This window comes from Dasypus novemcinctus, chromosome 5, assembly GCF_030445035.2.
Source record: "Dasypus novemcinctus isolate mDasNov1 chromosome 5, mDasNov1.1.hap2, whole genome shotgun sequence".
In the NCBI taxonomy this organism is placed as follows: domain Eukaryota; kingdom Metazoa; phylum Chordata; class Mammalia; order Cingulata; family Dasypodidae; genus Dasypus; species Dasypus novemcinctus.
The window spans coordinates 162,093,706-162,119,489 of record NC_080677.1 but is presented as its reverse complement, the minus strand read 5'-3'; the positions used below and the strand labels follow the sequence as shown (position 1 = coordinate 162,119,489).

Here is a 25,784-nt window from a genome sequence, read left to right as displayed (position 1 = left end):
CTGGATGAACCTCAAAAACATTGATTGTGCTTAGTGAAAGAGGCCAGACACACAAATTTACATATTATGATTCCACTTATATAATTATCCATAATTGTCAGATCTGTAGAGACAGAGAGCCAACTAGTGGCCACCAGGGGCTGGGGGGGGGGGAGGGAGGAGGGAGGAGGGAGTGTCTGCCAGTGGGTACAGGCTTTCTTTTTTGGATGATGAAAATGTTCTAAAATTGAATTGTGGTGTTCGTTGTCCAACACTGTATATTTACTAAAAACCATTGAATTCCACACTTAAAATGAGGGAGTTTTAAGGTATGTAAATCGTATCTCAATAAAGTTGTTAACAGATCTAAAGTCCAGAAATATGTAAACAAATTCTTAACTAATATACTAATAGTTCTTTCATGCTGGGTAATTTAGCTGATTATAAATCATGACATACATTCCCACCTAGGAGAAAATAGTCATAAATAGACTACGTTTCTTCCAGATGGGAGCTGGTGAAGCTCAGTGAATTTCCACTGTCACTCAGCTCCTTTCTGGAGTTTGGGATTAGTAACGTGGCATACAGCGGTGAGTTGGAGCTGGGGTCAGAGGAAGGCGGCTGTGTCCAGGAGAGGCTGTGGCCCCGCCCAGAGCAATGTGGTCCAATCTGCTGACCTGCTAAGGTTGTCACGACCCTACGGTGGTCCACAAAGGTATGATCAGGCGTTTGTGGAATCAGTAGTTGAATTCCAAATAATGTACTGTTGTGGAAAGAAGTGGGGCTGTGTTTTGCACGTCCCTTGTTTTATTTAATCTAGTTTATATGATGATATTTGAGGACTAATGTGTCAAGATAGGTTAGACAAGGCTGCCCAGCTGAGGTGCCTGGTAAACCTTAGATTTAAGAGCTCCTTTACTGAGACTACAACTCTGTTGAAAGTCGCTGAATCCATCTACTGATGACAGAATCCATGATGCCAAAGTCAAAATGCTCCTTGACCTCTCAAGAGCATTGGTTGCTTGACATTCAGGAGCAGAAGTCCAGGTCTGCTGAGGTCTCTGAGGGCTGATGCGATCCGAGGAGATCTGAGGAGATCCAAGTAAGGGCCCTGAAGCACAGACACCCAGGCAGAGGTCGGCGGTTCTAGGAGACACAGCAGGCGACAAACCCACTTGCAGCGCAGCGTCCCAAAGCGGTGCAGACCCACAGAGAGGCCCAAGGAGCCACCTCGAGCCTGCTGCAGCGCGTCCTCCACACACCAGCCCTTCCTTCTCCCACCCCAGTCGGGTGAGGGCTGCAACACGCAGCGTTGAGGAGGCAGGGTGTGGAGGTCTGGGCCGGGCACCCCCAGCTCATGGGTGGCTTACACCCCAAGGCCGAGGGGCCTTTCTTCTTCGCTGAGCATCACCCCTCTGCTGCCCATGGGCTCTTGCAGCAGAGGGGTGATGCTCACTGCGTGTGCACCCAGAACGTTTCCCAACACGCCTCAGAGCACACCTCAGTGCACACCTCAGAACAGACCTCAGAGCACACCTCAGACCACACATCAGAGAACACTTCAGGACAGACCTCAGTGTACACCTCAGAACAGATCTCGGAGCACACCTCAGAGCACACCTCAGAACACACCTCAGAACACACCTCAGGCCACACCTCAGAACACACCTCAGAACATATTTCAGACCATACCTCAGAGCACACCTCAGAACAGACCTCAGTGCATACCTCAGAGCACACCTCAGAACACACCTCAGACCACACCTCAGAACACACCTCAGACCATACCTCAGAGCACACCTCAGAGCACACCTCAGACCACACATCAGAGCACACTTCAGGACAGACCTCGGAGCACACCTCAGAGCACACCTCAGAGCACACCTCAGAACAGACCTCAGTGCACACCTCAGAGCACCCCTCAGAACATACTTCAGACCATACCTCAGAGCACACCTCAGAACAGACCTCAGTGCACACCCCAACATACTTCAGACCATACCTCAGAGCACACCTCAGAACAGACCTAAGTGCACACCTCAGAGTACAACTCAGAACAGACCTCAGAGCACACCTCAGACCACACATCAGAGCACACTTCAGGACAAACTTCAGTGCACACCTCAGAACAGATCTCAGAGCACACCTCAGACCACACTTCAGAGCACACCTCAGAACACACCTCAGTGCACATCTCAGAACACACCTCAGTGCACACCTCAGAACACACCTCAGTGCACACTTCAGAGCACATCTCAGGACACACCTCAGAACAGACCTCAGAACACACCTGAGAGCACACCTGAGAGCACACCTCAGAACACACCTGAGAGCACACCTCAGAACACACCTGAGAGCACACCTCAGAACCTGCCTGTGAGCAGAGGATGACATGTTCCACCCGGCTGGGCACAGTGTCCTGCGCACTGACAGTGGGAAGGGGAAGTGTTACTCACCTCCCAGCTTCCTAGGTGGACATGTTTACACCAACAGACCTCACATCCTCATTTCCAGTGTATGATTTCATATTGATAACTTCACTTCTCATTTCCTCACAGGTCCTATAAGAGCTCAGTAACACACCGACCATCTGAACAAGAAGGCAGAAGGCAGGGTAGTCTGTGGTCAAACCAGAGACTGAAGGGGTCCTTCTGAGAACTTTTTTAAAAAATCAGCAACTGCAGTTCAGACCAGAAAATTGATTTCACCGCCATTTCCCAGAATGTGAAACACGAATTCGTGTCAGGCTTTTTTTTTTGACTGACTTTGGTCCGTGTCTCGCTTTGTCTTTCAACAGAGCAAAAAAGCGATAAAGAACATCCTGCAAAAGTGCACCTACCTGCCGGCGCTCGAGCCCTTCCTGTACGACGCGCCCCCCAACATTCTGAAGCACGTGGTCGGGCAGTTCAGCAAGGTGAGGGCGCCCGCCCGGCGGGGCAGAGCGGGCCGGGCCCTGCCTCCTGCTGCCGCCTGCTTCCCCGGGCCCTGCCTCCTGCTGCCGCCTGCTCCGCGCCGCTCCGCTCGGTACCGACAGGGAGGCTGACGAGTCCCCCAGAACCCTCCCCCGAATCAGCCACTTCCTCGTCCTCACCTTCTCCCCTGAGCCTCTGCGCTCCTTGGTTCTCTGGGAGTGACCGTCCGTCAGCACCTGAAAACCTCAAACCCTCGTAACACACGTACCCACAGGGCCTTGCCATTGTCCCAGCCCTGCTCGCCTCACTCACCTGGGAACGCCGCACAGATTCTCCACGCAGGAACGAGGTCCCCGAGCCTCCGCGGCCTCCCCAGGCTCCCTGACTCCCTTTCTGAGCGGTTTGGACAGGCGTGGCTGGGTGATGCCTCAGGTCACTGCAGATTGCAGGGGAGGGGGAGCGGGCAGGCCCCTGGCCCAAGACCAGCTGATGGGAAGGAGGGGACAGTGTCGCTGGCGACCCCGAGCCGCCCAGGGCTGGCTACGTTGTGCTTGGCGGCCTCGGCCTCAGAAACGCGAGCCAGGGACGCTGGAGTCCCCGGAAGGCCAAGAGCTCCGGCCTCGGCCTCCTCCCCAGCCCTGGTGCCTCCAGCAGAGCCTCGCTTCTGGCCGCAGAAGACGGTGTAAGTACCTCAGGTCGCCGCGGAGGTTGAACGGCAGAGTGTGCAGGGGCTTGGCGCGCTGGCCTTTGCGAGGAAATCGCGCCTGGACGTGAGGTCCTGTTGGTGACGGGCGTTTAAACAGGACACGAGCGGGGCAGTCCTCAGCTCCGTGCACTTCCCTTTGTGGCGCTCCCCAGGTCAGGAGCGGAGGCTCTGGACTGTGAGGACGGAAACCGGGGCCCCCGGGCCTGGGCTGGGCGGGCGTCCAGCTGGACACCGCAGAGAGCCTCCAGGCTCCAGCTCGCCCCAACGCCGCAGCCCCCAGCACCGCAGCCCCCACCTCTGCAGCACCCCAACACCGCAGCCCTGCAGTACCCGACTGCAGCACCCCAGCACCACAGCCCTGCAGCACCTGGCACCGCAGCCCCCACCTCTGCAGCACCCCAACACTGTAGCACCCCAGCACCACAACCCTGCAGCACCTGACACTGTAGCACCCGACTCTGCAGCACCCCAACACCCCAGCACTGCAGCACCTGACTCTGTAGCACTCCAACACTTTCACCCCAACACTGCAGCTCCCCAACACCATGCCCTGCAGTGTCCCCTGCCACAGCAACCCTCGCCGCAGCACCCCCCGCCACAGCACCCCCCGCCACAGCGCCCCCAGCCGCAGCGCCCCCCGCCGCAGCGTCCCCCGCCGCAGCACCCCCCGCCACAGCGCCCCCAGCCGCAGCGCCCCTCCTGCGTGCTCTTCGTGATGCAGCCCCTTGTCTCCTGCGGACCCTGCGAGGTGCAGGTGGTCTGCCGAGCCAGGAGGCCTCCCTGGAGGAGGGGCGGGGTCACGCTTTAGGAGGAGGGAAGGAGGGGCGCTGTGTCAGAGGAGCTGGCGACGGCCAGGGATGGCCAGGCCCCCCGACCTCTGGCTCGGCCTCTCCTGCCCGGCACCCTGAAGGTCTCCGCGCCCCTGGCTCTACTCTCCCGGCACACCAAGCAGGCCCGGGCCTCCCCGCCCTGAGGAGCCCTCAGCACGGCTGGCCTGGCTCTGCCCTCAGCCCCTGCCTCCCTCCTTGCTCTCTGGGACCTGCAGGCCCGGCTTTGCTGGCCCCCACCCCTGCCCCGGCCCCCTCCTTGCTGTCCTTCCCTCACCGCTTGCACCTCCTCGTTGCCTCCTCTTGGCCGGGCAGCCCCTGTGCTCGTCCCTCAGGGCTTCTCTTGGATCGAGCCCCGCCCTTGGGCTGGCTCCGGGCCTGTCTCTCCTCCGTGGCGCTGAGCGTCACCTGAGCATCTGCCGTGCACCGCCGGGTGACACTTAGGTGCGGTCACCGCCACCAGATGCGGCAGAGCGGGAGGGGCTTCGACAGAGTGGCTTCGACGGCCTGGCTGAGGGGAGCTCCCGCTTCATGGGCTTGGAGGGGCACCGGGCAGGGCGTCTGGAAGGAGGTGACCCCTGACCTGCCAGGAGGCCGGGCAGCCTGTGGGCCTGGGGACGCGCGAGCAGGTTCCTGGAGTGGCCCGTGTGGGACACGCAAGGAGGTTCCTGGAGCGGCCTTGAGGACAGGGCCTGCCGACAAGGGAGGTGGTGGCCCGGAGTGGAGGCTGGCCTCTGTCTCCCGGCCCTCGGGTGCCACCGCGGCCCAGCGGCCTGCGCGCCACGTGCTCCGTCAGTCCTCGGCCCGGCGGGCACTGGCAGGTGTGCTGAGCCCCGGCCCTCCCCGCCTTCCACGCTGCCGCGGGGGAGAGTGACGCGGCCCGCCTCCCTCTGCAGGTGCTGCCGCACGACAGCAAGGCGCGGCGGCTGTTCGTGACCAGCGGGGGCCTCAAGAAGGTGCAGGAGATCAAGGCGGAGCCGGGTTCGCTCCTCCAGGAGTACATCAACAGCATCAACAACTGCTACCCCGAGGAGATCGTCAGGTGGGCTCGGGGCGCCGGGCCGCCCGTGGGGACGCCCCCGACACCGGCTCCCCGGCTCCCCGGCGTGCCGGCCCAGGGCAGCCGGGAGGCCTGAGAGGCGCCGCCGTGCCCCTGGACACGGGCTTTCCCAGGAGCACCCGCACGTGCGGCCAAGTCCAGGAGGAAAGCACGGGGCGCGGCTCGAGGCCTCAGCCTCGCGAGGGCGGATGCCCGATCTGGAAGGGCTCGCCGAGGCCATCTGTTCGCCTCCCTTAAGCCCACATTTACCGTAATGGTGGGAGCCTTACAAGCGGAAAGGAGCTGTTGAGTGGTGAAGAGAAAATAGCATCCAGATGCAAAAAACCTCAGCGATGCTGCTGACTCTCTGCAGGTGCCCAGAGTGATGCAGCAGGACGCTCTTTTTAAGATTAATATATTTTAAACATGAGGTTAATTTGCAGAGCATAAAACCCACGCCTCATCCTTATAAGCCTGAAGGAAAACTGTATTACTAAACCCCAAATAAATGAAAGGTTATCAAGACAAGGTGGAACGATTTAAACACCAGAATTTTGGTGAAAAGTGCCCACAAAATAGGCAAAGTAAAAGGCCATATTTATCTTTTTTCCTAACCCTATCTTCATTTCTTACTTTCTCCAGTTGATATTAGAGAATGTAAATTCTAATTTTTTTAACTGTGTTGTAACTTATCTGTTTATCTGTTCATTTCTCCTATTTAGTATCACTGGTTTTTACTACATGTGGTAACACTGATTTCAAAAGCACAAAAGTAATTTATTTTCTATTCACATACATTCATTCGGTAAATTATTTCTGGAGGTGCAAGTTCATGTGCTTTTGGGAGGTTTTTGAGAAGTCCTTGGCCAAAAGGGTTTCAGTAAGTGAGCTTTGAAAATATTAATTTATATGTCAAAGAGTAGGCATATCATAAGTTTTACGTATTATTATACCTATAGGTATAAAATTATATAAAATGTCATACAATGTATATAATATATGCATCTAATGTATATAGTATGTATATTTTATTAATATTTAATATATTAAATGCCTATATATTCCAATATAATCATATATCAAAGAAGTTGGTATAACATATAAAGTATATATAAAAGCCCTAAAGGAAGTATGAAAATCTTTTATCAAGAAAAGAAATTTTACATGGAATGTATAACCATCCCTTCAAGAAGAATGCTGTTTTTCTGTAAATTTAGAAGAACTTTCAACGCAATCTTCTAACATAAACAAAATTGTAGAAAACTGATAGAAAGCCAACTCCAGGGTCCCCAGAGTGGAGTGACCGTTAGACAGCCCACGTAAGGCTTTTCTTCCTTTCTAGGAGCACTTTGCGTGAGCACCAGGGAAGTAAAACCCCTGTCACGTGAGAATCTCACCAGCCCCCGGGGAGGGTTCAGCCCAGTGGGTGTCTGCCGTCACCCTGCTGGGCACCACGGTTCTAATTCCCTTTTCTCCCGAGATAGAGGGACACGTTCAGGAGGGTGAAACAACGCTGGCACAGTGAGCCCGGGGAAGCCACCTCGCAGCACGGGGCCACTGACTGCTTTTCACCGCTTTGTTTTTGATGATAAATGTTTATCAAGTAAATTATGGTTTCATTTTTGCACACATAAACGAGAGTAAGGATGGTTCTGGTTGGATTCAGACTCTGAGCCGCTGGTGTGGGGCTCCAGACGCTTTCCTGAGGAGAAGCTGCTCTAGCGTTCCTTCGCCTCGGGTGGCCTGTTTGGAGTGGGGCCTTCTGGGAGTCAACGGACAGCCTTGTGGGTGGGTTTTGGGGCTTGAACCTGAGGTGCGCCGTGGCCTGGGTGCCTTTTAGGAGCTGAGTGCCCCCTCTGCCGCCAGGGCTGGGCCTCAGCCACCTCCTACCCCTGGGATCCTGCCAGGTGGAGCCTCAGGAATTTCCGGAGGTCCTGTTGACCTACTTATTTTAAAGCAACACTCTCCAGTGGAAATATAATACGGGCCACGTGGGCAATTCAAAATGTTTCCAGTAGCCACAGTTCAAGAAGATAAAACAGGTGAAAAAAATTTTGATGATACTGTTTTCTTTAAACCGGTATAACCAAAATATTAGAATTTCAACTTGTAATCAATGTAAAAATTAATAATGAGCAATTTCACATTTTTTATACTAAGACTTTGAAATCTGGTGTGCACTTTGTCACTCCCAGCACACTTCAATTCAGAAAGCTAAAAATCATTCTGGAACACTTGAGCTGTGTTTAGATTTCTTAACATTATAGTTGAAAGAAAAGATTTCCAAGTTGTTCCAAACATACCTAAAAGTTTTCTGATGACTGGATTATCCATTTTTAAATGTAAATCGAAGTTAATTAAAATGAAATAAAAGAAAAAATCCAGTCCTTCAGTCTGAGTAGCATGATTTCCAGTGCTTCATAGCCCCACCTGGCTGGTGGCCGGCCCCCAAGGGAAAACAACACAGTTTAAAGGTTTTTTTAAATCGACCTCTTGCCATTTATCTAGAAAGTACCTGCCTTGTGTCCAGCATGTACATACACAAAGCCTAGGAAAGTCAGGCCTGCCGTAAAATTCGTGACCAATCAAGACCGAGAGAAACAATTGTAAATTCCTCAGGGTAAGAGTTCTTCAGAGAGGCCTCCTGTGGGAGGAGCGTTTTCTTCAGGGTGGGAAGCCTTGGAGAAGCGTTCTTCTTCGAGGTGGCTCCCCGTGGCGTGTGTGCCTCGGTGCCTGCCTGTCAGCACACGCTCAAGAAAAATACAGCTGTGCTATGTACGCCTTAACTTGACAATTTGTGGGAGAGATAAGTAGTGTAATACAAATTATGGGAGGTTCTAAGTCAAGTATCAAGAACAGGTGAAGATAGCTGATCGAGGATAATGCAAAGTCTCTAACATTAAGTTTTATCTGGAAATAATTCCTCATTATTTTGAAATTTTGGGAAATTTCTCTTCCTTAGATTTTTTAGGGCCATTTATTAGAATGTCTGCCAAATGTTATTTGACATATTTTTATATGTGTGAAAATCTTTCTATGGCATTAATATATTTAGTTATTGTATATTAAATCTTTTATAAAATGTCCAATTTGTAAATATAAACTAACACTACAGATGCCCAAGAACTAATGAAAACAATTGATTTTCTAGGTTTGTATGATGGAAAATTTGTAAATCATTTATTAAATGATCTTTTAACGTGAATTAAGCTCCCAGAATTTTTTTTTTATGGGCAACCATATATGATTAAAACAGACACTGAGAACAGCCCCTAAGGCAACCAAAATGCAGAAGTTAATTAGTAATGATAGACTGTGCTAACTTCTAGGAAAAATCTCTTGGCTGTGATGATTAAATCAGCAGTCACTTAGTGCAATAAAAATAAGGGCTCTGTAATGGAATATTGTTACCAGATTGAAGCATCTTGCTGTGAAAGTGTCTCCTGTTTGCCATCAGGTTTACACGTCTTATGTGTTTCACCACTTACCTAGGCCAGTCTTAAGAGATGCTCTTCTCCACAGCCTCACCTTGGGCACAAAGTGCTCCAGGGTCACAATGAATTCTGTGAGATAAATACCTCATCTTGAATCTTTTGTGCCTGCTGTGCAGAAAATTTCCACAAGTGTCTAACGGAAAATTTTCTTTTCTAGGTATTATTCCCCTGGATATTCAGATACCCTTCTGCAGAGAGTGGACAGCTATCAACCACTTACCTAAGGAAGCGAAGTGAAATGTTTATTCTCGAATTCACAGCAGAGTATTTATGAGTAACAGTTGTTAAAGCTCTTTCTAAATATTTGAACTAAGTTCATTCTAGATTTATTCAGTGTGAAATAGACAAGATACCATTTTCTAAATTTATGCAATGCTTAAAAAGTTAGTAGCTTGTTTAAGTGAGGAACTAGTCGTGGTGGTTTGCATCACAGGATTTGTTCTAAAGGTAGGTTTAAAAGCAGACATTAATAAAGGCATTTGTTACCGCTGTGTGAAAAGCCACATGCCCGCACGCCTCAGCTAGATGGAGTTCAGAGGCCCTTGGTGACCTCAGCCGGCCCCTCACAGGCGTAGGGCAAGCGGCCTGGCGGATTCCACGGTGGGACGGAGACGGGGAGAGTGGAAGGGAGCACCTGGCAGGTTCTGCCGGGTCAGTGCGGGCCCCACCTGCGGCACAGACCCCGGGCGCCTGCTGGGCTCCCCGAGGGCTGGCACGGCCCCCTGCCCGCACAGGTCTGCCCATGTGCGAGGAAAGGTGCCGGGCTAGCTTGTGAGCAGGAAGGAAGCAGAGCAGCCAGGGGAGGGGTCCTCGGTGGCCCTGTCTCCCCAGCGTCACTCTCCCACTGCCCAAGTCACGTCATCAGGGGCTGCAGGAGTCACTGGGTAGGAACATCAGCAGGCTGGGACTCCACCTGTAGCCCACCTAAGAGGCCTGACGGAGGTAGGGTAGATGGTCAATAAAATTTCTGTACGATTTGAAAAGCAGTACAAATGTCCTTTCCGTCCTTCCCGTCTCCTGTGTCTGGCCCGGGAGGTGGGGATTGGCCGCGAGCCTTGGCTGGGTGGCGCCTTTGATGTGCAGGGACATTCCCAGCCCCCTGCCCGCCCCCTGCCCCGTCCCCAGGCCTGAGGCGGCGGAGGCCGCAGAGCTTCCAAGCCGGCCCTCTTTCCAGGGGCTTTTCTTGGACTCTTTCTTTTTCCTCCAAAGGAACCTATTTCGTTTCGTATTTTCTTGATTTATCCGTCCTCATTTGTTGCATCTTTTTAAACCTCACCATGTCTAAGATCGTCCCATTTCTTTTTGCCTTATATCAGTCTAGAATTACTTGTGAACTGAGTTTTTATTACTTCCTTGGGCCTATTTTGTTCCTTTGCAGTAATTTCTTTGACTCGTTGCATAGGAAAATGTAATTTTCACTCTCAATTTTGTAGCATTCCTCCTGCCAGCTCTCCTTCCTGCCTGCCCAGCTTGTCTTAAGAATCTTTTCACACTCTGAGAAAATGGAGGTACTTTTCATCTGTCTTCGCCAAGACCATTTTCCTTGGATGGCTGTGTTGGTAATGACAGGCTATCTGGGCGAAAGCCGCAGCGATGGGGTGGAGGGTTTCCTTGCATGTCGTTCTTGCCATTGTACTTGAGGTTTCTCACTTCATCCACCGTTTCAGGCTTAACGTGCAGGTAACCCAAGGAAGTACTCAGAGGTTTAATAGTGTTAGGATGGGCGCTCGCATTTCACCATTTGCCATTTGGAAAATGTACAAGAGGAACTGCTTTTGGACATAAAACACTTAGAGCTTTCTTTACCTTTTGAAAAGTCTACTGTGAGAGTTTTTAAAATGATCAACAAGCCCAAATCTTTTCTTTTTGTCCTAGAGCAAGAACGTGTCACGCACTGATGGGGTTTGCTGATGTTTTCACTCCTGGTGTGAATTTTGTCGATTCCAGTCTCTGGGCAGACCACATGAACTGGCCCACCCGTCGTGGGGTGGGTGAACCCAGCGACGTTTGCAGAGGGGTGCTGGGAAGCGGGTTCTGGTCACGGCTCTCGGGGAGGCTAACGCGCCAGCTTCCAGGGCTCAGGGAAGCCACCCGCGAGCGCGCGTCGTGCTCCCCTTGGAAGTGGCCTGCGTGGCCTCCTGGGGCCTGGGTCCTCTGATGCGTGCAGCTCACCTGCCAGCAGGTGTCCAGTGCCCCCAGACCCAGGCCCCCTACTCAGAGACAAGTGGAGTTTAAACCGGGAAATTGGTGACAAGGAAAGCTACACACCCCTGCCCTCGTGCAGTTTTCCAATATAAACACATTCGCCCAGGCCCGAGGGCTGGGGAGGGGGGGCAGCAGCTCGGAGCATATTTTTTGTATGTAAAGCAAAGACCAACCCCTTTCAACCTTCCCCCTAAAGAAAGGATGACGGGCTCATTTTTCAACTTGGTTTCAGGTCCTGCTTCCTGGCAAACCCTGACCTTAGATTTCTGGGTGGAGCCATCTCCAATCCTAGATGTCAAGGCTAGAGTCACACCTTGAAGGAGGGGTGCGGTTTTTGGCTTGTTTTCAAAGAACCAACCCTTTAGTGTAGGTGCTAGCAAACGCCCAAGGCTTATCAACTATGGCTTAATTTGCCACCAAAGTCATTTTCTGGAATTTATTTATAGCTGTTCTGTTTCAGAAAAGGATTAAATGACAGTCTTTAACAATAGTCATTGCACTTAGCCAATTGGTTAAGGAACTTTGGACTGTTACAGTTAGATTTGTCCATGCAGTTACTTTCCCTAGTAACATGAGTACTTAACGTCTTTTGGTTTTTAAGAGGTCTTGGCAGGCCATAAAATTAGATACATATTTAGTGATGCTGTTTTAAAGAATGGTAGTTTTATTGTTTTTGTAAATATCAGTAATCTTTTAAATAAATAGGACAGTATATAAAGGAAGAAGAAGAAACAAAAGCAGCATTCCAAATCTCACAATCCAGAAAACTGCCTTTGTGCAGATACAAAATTTTGGAAAAAGGTATTCCTGGGCTATTTAAAAATTTTAAAGAGCTGTTTGCTTGTTTCATGGTAGATGGACTTTGCATTTTTTCTTTTGTTAATTTTAGTAGGTTTAGGGAAAAGTATATAAAGGTCTCCTTAGCGATAATTCAAGAATCAATATAAAATATTTAGAAAGAGGCCCCTTTTAGCAATGATCGACGTAGTATCTGCTATGGTAGAATTTAAACTGAGTGCTGTTTGTGGCTTGCCATTAGACATTACATAGGGAAGCGGACTTGGCCCAGGGGTTAGGGCGTCCGTCTACCACACGGGAGGTCTGCGGTTCAAACCCCGGGCCTCCTTGACCCGTGTGGAGCTGGCCCACGTGCAGTGCTGATGCGCGCAAGGAGTTGCCGTGCCACGCAGGGGTATCCCCGCGTAGGGGAGCCCCAGGCACAAGGAGTGCCCTCTGAAAGGAGAGCCGCCCAGCGCAAAAGAAAGTGCAGCCTGCCCAGGAATGGCGCCGCCCACACGGAGAGCTGACACAGCAAGATGACGCAACAAAGAGAGACACAGATTCCAGTGCCGCTGACAACAACAGAAGAGACAAAAAACCAAGAACACACAGCAAATGGACACAGAGAACAGACAACCCCGGGGCGGGCGGGGAGGGGAAATAAATAAAGTAAATCTTTAAAAAAATGAAAACAAAAAAACATTACTTAATGTTTAGAGACATTCAGTGAAGGCTGTAATTTTTCCCAGGTGTGTAGAATTGGTCATAATGCACTCTTGCCAAAATTTCTACCGTTTCAAACACATTATTGACAACAAATGTTTATTTAGATTATTTGGGGATCTAAAGAAGTCCCACCCTTCGGGAAGATTGTGACCTATTTTGAATTTCTGTACCCTGCAGAGTTTAAATCACACGAATGTAAAGCACCAAAGAGAATGCTCTCAGTTTTCCATTTGCGCCAACGGCCCGAGCGTGGCCTCTGGCCGAGGTGGGTGCCGTGGGCCCTGCCTCCTGGGCCCCAAGCCTCTGGCGCCGCGGCTGACTCGGCCCGGGGTCAAGTCCCTGCGGGCCCGGGGGCTTGGTTTCCTGAAACCTTAGAGCGAGGTGCCAGGCCCCGGGGCTCAAGACACCAACCTCAGGACCCCCAAACTGCCACACTGCGGCGCCCGGCCTCGGCCAGGCTCCGTAATCTCCTTAAGCCTTGTTTAAACTATAAAAATCTGTAAAACCAAAAACCCTTCTTTGACCATTAACAAAGCCATCGCAGCAGCGCCCCCCGACTCCAGGTCCTCTCCCCGTCTATAGAGAAGGGCGCCCCGTCCTCAAGGCACTCTTGTCCAGCTGGCGGACTTTGTGGTCCTCTTCTGATGTTTTAGAGCAAGACGCTTTACTGCCATCTGCTGGAAGCCTCTCTCACTAAATACGCAAATCCGTGATTGGGCGTAAACGTGAGCGGGGCCACCTCGGACGTGGCGGTGCCTTGTAGAGTACACAACCTGCACAACCGTCTGCCTAGGGCAAGGGTTCTTAACCAGAGGGCTGTGGGCGTGAAGTTGAATTCAAAACAACACGATTCCTGTGGGGACACGTTGGTGCGTGTGTGAAATACTGAGTAACACACAGCATAGTGTGGACTTAGTAAGGGGTCTGTGGTTTTCACCCGACTGGCACAGGGGCCCGTGGAACAAAAAGGGTTAGAAACCCCCGGCCCAGGGGCCTGCTAAATCATCTTAGCTACTATTACTTGAACTTGAAAATGGGGGCAGTGGACTTGGCCCAGTGGTTAGGGCCTCCGTCTACCACATGGGAGGTCCACGGTTCAAACCCCGGGCCTCCTTGACCCGTGTGGAGCTGGCCCATGCACAGTGCTGAAGCACGCAAGGAGTGCCCTGCCATGCTGGGGTGTCCCCTGCATAGGGGAACCCCACACGCAAGGAGTGCGCCCCGTGAGGAGAGCCGTCCAGGAATGGTGCCGCACACTCGGAGAGCTGACACAGCAAGATGACACAGCAAAAAAGAAACAGATTCCCGTGCCGCTGACAACAGAAACGGACAAAGAAGACGCAGCAAACAGACAAAGAGAGCAGACAACTGGGGTGGAGGGGGGAAGGGGAGAAGTAAGTAAAAATAAATCTAAAAGAAGAAAATGCGGTTTGGAGGAGAGTTCCAAATAAACAACGGTTTACCCCACAGCAGTGCATTTTGAAAAGTCCGTTACCTCAGTACAGAGAGTCCACGTTTTGTTGCACAACCTGGAAACACTCGTGCTCACTGCTTGCTCCTAACCCCACAGAAAAGCGCGCCGTGGGACACATCCTGCAGTTTAAACCAGCGGAGACACGAACCAGCCGTTGCCCCCGCGTTTGCCGACACCGGCGGGAAGAGCCGGCGGGCCGTGCCTCAGGGCGCCCGGGCGGGGCCGTTTTGGAATAAGTCATCCAGCCCCTCAGTCTTGATTTCTAAAGTTGGGTCCAAGACGTTGGACCCAGGGAAGTCGGTAGTGGGCGCCGCGGCCTCTGCTCTGCAGCCCTGCTGGGCCCCGCGGCCTTCGTGCGGGCGCCGGGGTGGGCGGCGGGGACCCCAACACGGCGCCGCCCCCCGCAGAGCGCCCTCAGCTTTGCCTAGCAACGCCGTCTCGGAGCACACGGGCGCGGCTGGCCGACGGGGCTCTACGGGACACGGGGGGCACCTGGCAGGGGCCTGCGGCTCTTCGGGGCGCCCCAGCACGGGTCATGGAGGCACAGCGGCGGCCGGGGACAGTGCCCGCGCCCTCAGCGGGCCGCCCCGCACGGGGGGCTCCAGCCCGCACCGGCTACGCAGACCCCGCGGCGTCCCAGGTCTCGGTGGGAAGGAGGCCACAACCCGGCCCCCAGGGGCAGGCCGTGTCCCCTCCCCGGCCGCAGAGGAGGGCGTGAGGACAGCTGGCCCTGGCCCGGCCGGGGCGTTCGGCCACGGGCCACCCGGGGAATGTGCAGCTGGAGGCGCCCGCCAGGAGCCGGGGCCTGCCGGAGTGCCAGGCCGAAGTCAGGGGGCCGCCCGCCACCCGTCCCGCCATGCCGGCGGCAGTTACGAGACCAGGCCTGCGTGCCACCAGGGCTCACAGGTGGCACCAGCCGGCGGTCCCGAGCCGGACACCGGCGCCCGCTCGGCTCACGGCTGCGCCACGAGGCCGGGGACGCCCTGGGAGCAGCTGGAGAGGAGGAGGGGCCACGCCTGGCTCCCCGCCGGCTTGGCAGGCGCGTGCCGGCCGGCAGAGGGTGCAGGCCCCAGAGGTGACCCTGAGGAGGGGTGGGGGCCGCCCTCCTGGTGGGCACGGCCCGGGCGACACACCTGTGGCCCACTGGGTGGGAACGAAGCGCAGCTCGAGGTCGCGCACGGCCCGTGGACAGTGGCGGATGGTGTGGCTGCTCGGTCAGGGGCCTGGGGGAGGACGATGGGAAGAGCAGGGACAAGGGGTGGGCACAAAGGGAGAAGGCCCTTGGCTGGAAGAGGCCACCGGACAGCCTCGGAGCTGGCCGGCGGGGACGGGTGCGGAGCAGCCGCGGCGGCGGGACGGAGCCGGCGCCTAGACCCCGAGGCACCTACGGGCTGGTCCGGCCGCTGCTCCCGCCGGGTGCCGGGTCCCGTCCGGAGCCCAGCACCGCTCCCCAAGGGGCCCACCAGCCCCTGGGGGGTGACCTGGCCCCCTCGACCTCGTCCACCCTGCAAGGGGCAGGGGCTGGCACACGCTCTGGGGGCAAGTTCGCCCTTCAGCGGCCTCCGCCAGCAGCACATCCCAGGACTTAGCTGCCGGGCCCACTGAGGCAGGATCCCGGCAACACGGCCCCGGGCGGCGGGAGCCGCTCCGCAGCAGGGGAGGCGTGGCCACGGGCAGTGGCCTCGGGCCTGCTGGCCCTGTCCCCCGGGGCACCGCGCTGCCTGGGGGCAGGATGGAACGCTGGTGTGGCCTCCTGGGGACCCCGCCGAGGCCCCCTGGCTCAGCGGCTGTTGTGTGGGGCTCTGTCTCCACAGGCCGGAGCCATGGAACCGAGGGGCACGGAAGGCCCTGCCGAGCGGCGTGCCAGGGCTGCGCACGGCGAGGCGGAGCGCCCTGCTCCCCACCCTTCCGATCCTGCGAGCCGGTGGTTCCCGGAGCAGGACCCTTCCGTCAGTGGACACGGGAGGAGAGGAGCCCCCGGGTGTCACGCCACACTCCCGCCTCCTCGTGCCGAGAGACCGGCAGGAGAAGTCTCCACGCCAGCGGGACTGTCGGGGAGGGGGACAGGCCCAGCGGGCGGCAGCGACCGTGGACCAGAGGCCCCGGGCTGGGGCGGGCGACCGGGGGCCAGGCCTCTCGGTGCCCACCAGGCGGCCACGCGGACCCGCTGGGGAAGAGCTGGTGGAGGAGCGGGCTTGAGGGCTCCCGCACGGGGCCGGGGCTGCAGCCGCAGGGCCCGCGGGTTCCAGGAGGAAGGGCCCACTAGGAGGCCAGAGGGCCCGTCCCCGGCTCGCCCACGGGGGACGCGCGGCCCCAGGCGGCTCGGGGCGGCCCTCCGCGGGCTCCTGCACCAGCGCGCTCTCCTCTCCCGGGCGCCCGCCGCGCCCGCCCTCCCGCCCCTGCGATTCCGGCCTTACCAGGTCAGGAGCTGGAGGAGGTCGTAGACCCTCGACCAGACGGAGGCCACAGTGAAACGAAGGCCTTGAGGAACCCCTCCCCCAGATTTTAAGGCCCCTCCGGCAACTAGCTCAAACTGGATTCCAACCAAACCAGAAGGCCACATTTTCTCAGAACTAAGCCCAAACCAAAGCTCCAGGCGCCTCGTGCGGGGGAGCTCAGGGCCTGGGTGGACCCCTGCCCGCCCCGGCAGCTCGGCCCACCTGTGCCTTCCCGGACGCGCGCTAGTGTGAGGCCAGGAGAGGCGGACAGAGCGTTACACATTCAACCTGATCTCGCTTACCTGTTTGGTTCAGAGCGGGACGGGTACATCTCCTGGTTTTCAAAAAGTAATTCCATGTTCAACTTCCTGTTTTCCGAGTCCCGTCGTGAAAACACACGACCCCTGGCTGTGCTTACCTGCGGGGACACCTCTGGCCTGACAGGGCCTGGAACACGGGCAGCGAAAGGCCACGCCACTGCCTGGCTGCAGGGAAGGGGGGCCCCCAGGGGCGGGGTGGGAAGGCAGGATTCCTCAGAAACGTCGCTTAGGGCCCTCACATTTTGTTGGTGCGAGAGACCAGGGCTGGGGCGCGAGCAGGTGGGCGCGGGATCGCGTCCCGGCGACCTGGCGGCTGTGGCCACCACGCCCTCTAGCAAGCGGTCCCTGCTGAACGAGGGCACGGGCCGCGGCCGCCGGGCTCCCGCTGCCCAGCTTGCTGGCACCCCCGGGCGCTGCAGCCAGGGCTCTTTCTACAGTGCTCGCCCCGGCGAATGGGGCTGCCGGGCACGGCCATCTTGCCAGCCTCACCGCGCCGTCTGGGGACTTGAGGCAGTGGCCCCGGGACTGGGTAAAAGGAACGGACCCCCACCACGGGGCGACCAGCCGAGATTATCAAGCAGCAGCTCCAGCTCAGCTGCACGCGGCGTGCGTGTCCCCGGATGCCCCGTCCAGCAACTCTGCGCTTCCCGCCACGCCTGGGCACGTTGCGGGTCTAGCTTCTGAGTCTGGGCACTGAGCGGAGCCACTCCCCCTGGGGACACTCCTCCTCGGGCTCTGTGGGGGCCCCGGGTCTCCTTCCAGCAAACTCGGCCACGGCCCACTCCCGGCGGTTGGGTGCAGAGGGCGCAGGCCCTCTGCTGGACACTGGGCCGCCGCGCCGCGCGGGGAGCCGGTGGCTGCAAAGGCCTGGCCGCCGAGCCGGGCGTGGGGCTCAGCGGGCTGTGGGTGCAATGCTCCTTTCCCAAGCCCTGGTGCTCATCCTCCCAGTTCCCGCCGCCACCTCCCGGCCTGCGCCCTCAGCGCGTCTCCTTCCCGGGTGCCCGCCAGCAAGGGGGCCGCGGGCGCTCGTTTCCCTCCCAGGGCCTTTCTGGGCACCATCTGCCCTCTCCTGAAGCCGGCAGGGAGGGCAAACGGCAACTAGACCTGGCGCGTCTCCCGCGTCTTCCCAAGTGTCCCTCATGAGGGGTTGGGGACAGAGAGCCTGCCATCTATCGAGATGGGTTTCCTGGATGCCCCCGGGAAGAAAAGGCTAAATTGGGAAAGGGAAGAGAGCTGTGGATTTAAGAAGAACAACTGCGGCTCCATGTGGGAAGCGGGGGGACAGGAGGAGGATGCGGGGCCATTGATTTGCGCCACGTCTCGCCGGCAGTTACCTACAGTGGTCTGTTCTGTTCTCGGCCACTCGAGGGTCATTTCATTACACGCGAGGCCTGGGATGCTAACCACGTCTAAAACAGCTGCCTGTGCCAGTGAGAGGGAAAGGTGGCGGCGATGGCCCTGGCACGGCCGTCCTGCCGCGTCACGGGGGCCACCAGGCCCCTGCCCCTGGACGTGGTAGTCCACTTGCGAAACAGATGTCAGGGTCATTAAAGCCCCACGCGAGCGCCACCCGTTCCACAGGCGGCTCGGAAAGCCTTTGCCCTGCGCTGCCGCCAGCCCGGGGTCGGTGTCGGGGTCGTGTGTCGCTGACTTTCCAGGCTAGAGCTTGAACCTCTTCCGTGGTGTTCCGGCGCTCACAGGGCCCGCTGGCTTTTTCCAACTGCATTTTGCCTCACCTGGATTTTCTGTGCAGTTTGACACCGGCCTTCAAATTCTCATCTGATGAATCATCTGATATTTCATTCATTCATGCCAGCACCGACCAAAAAAAAAATCAGAACAATGTTGTTATAACCGTGGCTTGTAAGTGCCTTTTATTTTTTTTCCTGAGGCATAACCAAATATTTCAGTCTGAACACCGCCCCCCCCCCTTTTTTTTTAACTATTTGAGATCAAATACTGGAAACCTGTTTGGTTGCTACAGGCCACTGAAGGATTTTGGTGACAGAACTATAGAAGGAAAAAATGAACGGTTAGGAGCAGGGAAGATGTTAGGAGGGTTCACTGCATGGCATTTGCTCACATTTGAGAGAGGATTTAGATGAGAATTTGATTATGAAGATATGTATCCTTGAAGAGATGATGTTCTCGCAATAAATCTTGTCTTGCTGATATAACATTGCATAAAACTGAAGCTAATGCTGTAATTTATAGCGTTCAGGTTAAAGAATTTCCCTTGCAGTTGGTGATGCATATCAATTTTAAATTCCAATGAACTAAACACTTTGAAATGAGGAGCACATCCATTCAGAAAATCAGTTCAGACTTGAAAAAAGGATCCTGTGAGCGCGTGGGTGATTATCATATAGCAAAAGGATTTTTAAAAAATTTTCCCTTTTTGGTAGATGAAGTTCTAGTGCATTTTGCATGAATCATTTTTTCAAGGTGGGTTTCTCGGCACATGCCTGTTTTTTTATGGATTCCTTTGTAGTCACAATATTGCAGAATAAAAATAACATCATCCAACAGCAAGCAGCGAGTTCAGAAGTTAACGGACGTTGTTTTAGTTCTGGGTAAGCACCATCTACACGTATTTGTACGAGCTTCTCACCAGGGTTGTGTTTTTAAACTAGGTGAAAATCCCAGCGTGCAGTGGGAGCTCCTTGCTGGCGACAAAGACGCACCTTGTAGCCTCGTTAACTAAACTAACAAAGGCCCTGGAAATAAACAGAGAAGTAAAATCACCACAGGATTCTCAGGAAGCAGGGGCTGGACGAGGAGCTAGTGTTTCAGGAAGGCAGGAGTTGAGCAGCGCGGCGGCTGCCTGAGCTGTTCCAGAGCTGGCGGCTCGGGGCCAGGGAGGGCCGCGCGCCCTGTTGCTCGGGACCTAGGCCGTCCCAGCTCCCTTCCCCTCCGCGTGGCTTGGGGGGTCTCGGGCGCTTCTTTCTCTGAGGGAAGGAAGCCCTTTCAGGCTTGTTTTCCCTCCAGTCATACTTTGTCTCATGCCACCCGGGCTCTACTGTCAGCTTCTTTCATATCATTAAAAGTAAAAAGACAATTAATCCCAACATCTCCTTTCCGGCTTCCCACTGCCTCAGCGTCAAGCCGGAAGATTTCCTGACTTCCTCACAGAGAAGGTGTGAGGGTCCAACGAGCGCCTGCGGGAGAGGAGACGGGCCTCATGGGGCCGAGGAGCTCCTGCTCCAGCCCTCACCGCCTGGCTCACACGCTGTTAGCGGAAGGCTCTGGATCTGGGTTCTAGGTTCTTGACTTATGTCGCCTGAAAGAATTTAAGGACACCATAGGGTAGGCAAAGGGGTAAAGAGTTGATTAAGAAACAAGGAAACAAGAGACGTACAGGGCCCGAGACAGGGATGTAGGCGTGCTGCGTAATGAGGTGCTCTTGGGGCCCCAGGTCAGGCCTTTCAAAGTCTTCCCTCCTCCCCGCTTCATAATGTTGGGGTGGGGCCCCAGCTGCGTGCTGTTCTGATTGGCTGCCCCACTGGTCAGTTCTCAGGTCCAGTGGTGAAGCCTTTTGAGGGTATCCAATGCTTTCCCTTGACCCCGAAGGAGACTTTTGTTCCAAATGAGATTCTCATTGCTAAACCTCATGAGGTTTCCAGACCAGGTCTCATGGCCATCTTGTCTGTCGGCCATGTTGTCTGTGACCATGTTGTCTGTCGGCCATATTGTCTGTCAGCCATGTTGCCTGTCGGCCATGTTGTCTGTCGGGTCTTCAGCTGTGACCCGAGTCTTCCTGTTCCCTGTACTAACTTGCCTCAATAGAGCTTCCACCATTTTCTGTGTGAAATTCCCCAGGCGAATTAACTTTTCTGCACTTCAGTTTCCTAGTCTGGGAAATGGGGTTGTTTGGTGATGGCCGCACAAGACAATTCATGTCCTAGACAGGGCAGGTGCCTGCTTAGGACAGCCCCAGTTCCGGGCACCCAGTGAGTGCTAGCAGAAGGACAGACGTCCGAAAGCATCACCCTCCAAGGCCAGGCTTGGACCTCCCGACCTCCTCCCGGCCTAGCCTGGGGCCTCTGCAGCCTTTCCTCCTTTGGGCCCTGCTGGATGTGGGCCACAGTCCTTGCCCTTGGCCTGGGACAGCCAAGGACGGGGTGGGAGGTAGGATCCTGGCTGAGCGTGCAGCTTTAGGACTGACAGTCGCTGTTAATAGTTGCCTCTTGGGGAAGGGGATGTGGCTCAAGTGATGGCTCCCGCCTACCATGTGGGAGGACCCAGGTTCGATTCCCGGGGCCTCCTGGTGAAAAATGAGAAGAGAAAGCGTGCCCGTGGGGCGAGCCAGTGCCCGTGCGGTGAGCGAGGGCCTGCGCGGTGAGCACAAGTGCCCACGTGGTGAGCCAACGTCCTCATGAGTGCCTGCGTGGTGAGCCAGTGCCTGCGAAAGTGAATCACGCAGCAAGATGATGATGCATCAAAAAAGAGAGACAAGGGAAGAGTCAAGGAGATGCACCACAGACACCAGGAACTGAGGTGGCGCACTTGACAGGGAACCTCTCTCCACATCAGGAGTCTCCAGGATCAAATCCCAGTGAATCGTAGAGGAGAGAAAATGAGAAGAGAAACACCACAGACAGCAAAAACAGCAGGGCGGGAGGAGGGGAAAAGGGGAAAATAAATAAACAAATCTTAAAAAAAAAAAGTTGCCTCTCTTTTTCTAAACAGTGGCCACTTGTCCTGGCTTCTGCTCTGATGAATTTACTTCAAATGATTTGCATATGGTGATTTTCTGGTTTGTTGTTTGCGTTTAAAACCGCAAAAATCCACCCTTCCCAAGGAGGAGAATGGGGATAATCCCAGTACCTAATGGCTGGCATTATGAGATAAAGCCATTGACCCTCTTTCAGAGGACACACACTTTCCCGGGCTGCTTTTGAAAACGAAAACAGAGGTAAAGCATTCGTACGCACAAAATGAGGTGCGAAAAAGACAAAAAGTTCATATTTTTTTAATGTAATTTTTAAAAATAAATAAATAAAAAAATAAAATAATAAAAGCTGTAAAAAAAAAAAAAGAAAAAGACAAAGTACAAACAGGCAACAAAATCCTAGCATGCTAAAAATGGGGTAAGTGGTTCTTGCAAATCAATTCTCTTCTTTTTTTAAATTTTTTTTATTTTTATTTTTATTTTTTTTTAAAGATTTATTTTTATTTATTTAATTCCCCTCCCCCGGTTGTCTGTTTTCTGTGTCTTTTTGCTGCGTCTTGTTTCTTTGTCCGCTTCTGTTGTCGTCAGCGGCATGGGAAGTGTGGGCAGCGCGCTGGGCGGCTCTCCTTATGGGTGCACTCCTTGCACGTGGGGCTCCCCTACGCGGGGGACACCCCTGTGTGGCACAGCACTCCTTGCACGCATCAGCACTGCGCATGGGCCAGCTCCACACGGGTCAAGGAGGCCCGGGGCTTGAACCGCGGACCTCCCATATGGTAGACCGACGCCCTAACCACTGGGCCAAAGTCCGTTTCCCTCAATTCTCTTCTTCAGAGGTGTTCCCTCCAAGCTTATAGCCAAAATACAATGATTCTGTGGTTGTCCCAAAAGTTTTGAGATTTTTTTTTCTTTCAAAAGGGCTTTTCAAGACCTGGGTGCAAGTACAAACTCTGCCATTTTATCATATTTGTGGCAAATACTTTTCTTCTTTGCAGTTTATTATATAATATTTATAATTTTTTGATGTACAGATGTTCCTGATTAGGTGGACAAATCTCTATGATTTCTTCTACTGTTTTATGTTTAGCACTTTCCCATCCAAAAAGCAGTTAAATGTTCACTTATATTTTCTTTCAGTTCTTTTAGAGGTTCATTTTCCCATTTGCCTCTTTAATCCATTTGGTATTTATTTCAGTATGTAGTATAAATGAGCATCTAATATGACTTTTTTTCCCATCCCGTTTTTCTCATACTGGTTATTAAATAACCCCAAGTCCTCTCTGTTAGTGATGCTTCATATTTTTGGTATATTGCATTTTCTTTCAGGACTATCTGTTCTGAAATGGTAATCTATTTGTCAATTTTTTTTTCAGGAGTTCAAAGTCATTGTAATTATTTTGGCTTTAGAATATGTATTAACATCTGGTAGAATGAAACTCCTGTTATTCCTCCTTTTGAAAAGTATTCTGGCTACTCCCTCCTGTTTTATCTTCCTGAGGGAAATGTATTTTCAAATTAAAATAAATTCCTTTGGAATTTTGGTTAAAATTGCAACTAAAGAAATAGGTGTATTTATGTAGGAGCATCCTATTTCTCAATCTTTTCAAATCTTTTTGCTTTATTTATTTTGCATAGATCTCTTCCAGTTCTTGCCAAGATTATTTGTATGTGAATGAGCTTTTTAAAAAAAGTTATATTTCCTAATAATTTTTCACTGGATCACTGGGAAAGTTCTTGATTTTTAGGTTATTTTACAATAACTTTCAACCAGGGGTCTTGAGTTTTCTACGCAAAAATAAAGGCAAATTTTCTTCTGTTTTCCAAAATTGCACCCATTATGTATGTTTATTTTCTTTTTGCAGAACTATTTCAGCATAATTTTAAATCAGAGTGGTGATAGTGGGCATTTTAATAACTGATTTTAATGAGAATGCCTTTACTGCCATACCATTAAGTATGGAAAACTTAAAATATACACAAAAGTAGATTTAATAGTGAAATGAACACCAAATGCTTCAACAATTACCTATCCCTTTGCATACCCTTTTAGTGGGATTATAAATTAATGCAGTCTTATAGGATGCTAATTGGGAAATACCTGTGAATACAATACCAACAGTTGAAGCTATTCAAGAACGTCCCCTGTAACTTTGCATGCAATTGCAAAAAACTAGAAGGCAGTCTAAGTAGTCCTCAGTGGGTTCGTGAATAATTGAATTATGGTTCATTCATGTGATAGTACTCAGCTGGGTAGATTTATATGTGCAGAGATGGGGAGATTTCTAGGATACAGTATGAATGAAAAAAGCAAGTGCAGAACAGTATGTGTAGTATGGCTCTATTTGCACTTTTTCAGAGGGTATACTCCTATGCTTTTAAGTGCATGGAATGTTCTGAAGGACGTGCAAAAGAACTGTTAATGGAGGTGACCTCTGGGAAGGGAGATTGAGAGTGGAAATGGGAGGTGGTGGAGCTACCTTTCCAACTTTCCTCGAGTTTGGCTGTCTTAACATTAGCATATACTATTTTTATAAAGCTGAATTAAAAGATACCATGTTGGCTATTGGTTTCATATTTACTAAGAGGTTTTTTATTTAGTTTTTTTCTGTTGTTTTAATAGGAGTAGGTGTTAGATTTTTAATCATATATATGAAGATGATATGGCTTTTTTCTTGGTATTATTTGTTTTAGCAATTCTTTTCCTAATAATAAATACCCTAATAATAAAGTGTTCTAGCATTTCTAGGATTAAACCTGCTTGGTCACATTAAAAATAACATACTTTGTTGAATTTAATTTGCTGGCATTTTGGGAGGATTCTGGCATTGAGTTCTTTGTGTGTGTTTATATTTCTTTCAGTGTTTTCCCCCACCATTTTAAATAGTATTTTGTAATTAAAATTATGCTTGCTCCATAAAACTGAATTAAATTTTATAGTCTTTATACACAATTTTGTCTTTCAAAATTTGCAAGGATTTGCCTATAATATCTCTAGGCTTCTGTCCTTTTAAGATTTCTTCCCTGGTTTTGATCTTAATTTTTCTACCTCTTCTTGATTCAATTTGGGTTTATGATTTTCCAGAAGAAAATTTATTAGCACATAGCTAACTATATATAGTATCTAATATAATTGAAAAAAAGCCCTCCATATCTGTTATATCCTTTTTTCCTTTGTAATTTTATTTATATATTTTCTCAATCCTTGTTTTATTTTTAAAAAATTTTCTTTTAAAAATTTAAATAGATTTGCTAGAGACCTCTCTCTTTATGTTAATCTTTTCCCCAAAGACTTACCTTCGGAATCTATCAATACTTTTCTTTAATTCATTAATTTCTGTTTCAATCTTTCCTTAATTCTCCTTTCCTCAGAGTTTACTTTTTCTTTTTTTGGGGGGCGGGGTATCAGGGATTGAACCTGGGACCTTGTATATGGAAAGCAGGTGCTCAGCTTTTTAAAAAGCATTACTTAGTTCACTTATTTTTGTTCTTTCTTCAGTTTTTTTCCCTGCTAAGTAGTGTTATTAAGTTTTGTCTTGTCTCAAGTAACTTCTGGGTATTTCTAAAAATTAAATCTCTCAACGGAGGAAGATTTGCTTTGGAGGAAGATTTGCTTTGGAGGAAGATTTGCTTTCACTGATGACGCTATTGAAAAAAATGTGAGCCAGACCCTTCAGGCAAATCTCTAAAGAAGAATTCTAAAAATGTTTGAGTAACAGCAATAAAATTGCAGCAAGCTTGTTCTGAAGGGCGAGCACTTATTTATATAAATAAGATCTGCACATTAGCTGGATCATTATCTGCTCTCTTATATTTGAAAAGATTCAAGTGCTAGGATTTAAAAAGAAGCATTCACATTTGCCATTTAGTCTAAGTTTCTTTTACTCAAGGTATTTTTAAATGTAATTTTTTTTCTTTTTGTGAAATCTATTTAAGTGCACCATGTGTAGTACAGCTTGGCTCCATTCTTGTTCACTGTTGGAATTAATCCCAGATGAAATAGTTTTTAAATGAAGAGATTAAAAACTGTTCACGTGATAGGTGACACAAAGTTTTCTCCATAAAAATCAATTCATGATGATGTGCATAAAGGAAGAACATGTTTTTACAAATATGTTCTAAGTGCTCTGATAGGACAGAATTATAAGCCAGAAAAAGAAGTCTTCAATTTAAAAAAAACATTGTGCCATTAGAATGGTAGATTTGCAGGCGTGA

At 51.7% G+C, this 25,784-nt stretch overlaps 1 protein-coding gene across 2 annotated transcripts in view; it reads left to right on the top strand.

Moving 5' to 3' along the window:
* Positions 1–9,943, top strand: part of SPAG6 (sperm associated antigen 6) — a 62,992-nt gene extending 53,049 nt beyond the window's left edge. For both annotated transcript variants that reach the window (XM_058297858.1, XM_071215496.1), the window contains 3 exons: positions 2,777–2,893; positions 5,321–5,466; positions 9,115–9,943. In XM_058297858.1, the coding sequence (XP_058153841.1) occupies positions 2,777–2,893; positions 5,321–5,466; positions 9,115–9,181 (330 nt within the window). In that variant the 3' untranslated portion in view covers positions 9,182–9,943. The remainder of the gene's footprint in view (positions 1–2,776; positions 2,894–5,320; positions 5,467–9,114) is intronic.
* Positions 9,944–25,784: the final 15,841 nt, after the last annotated feature.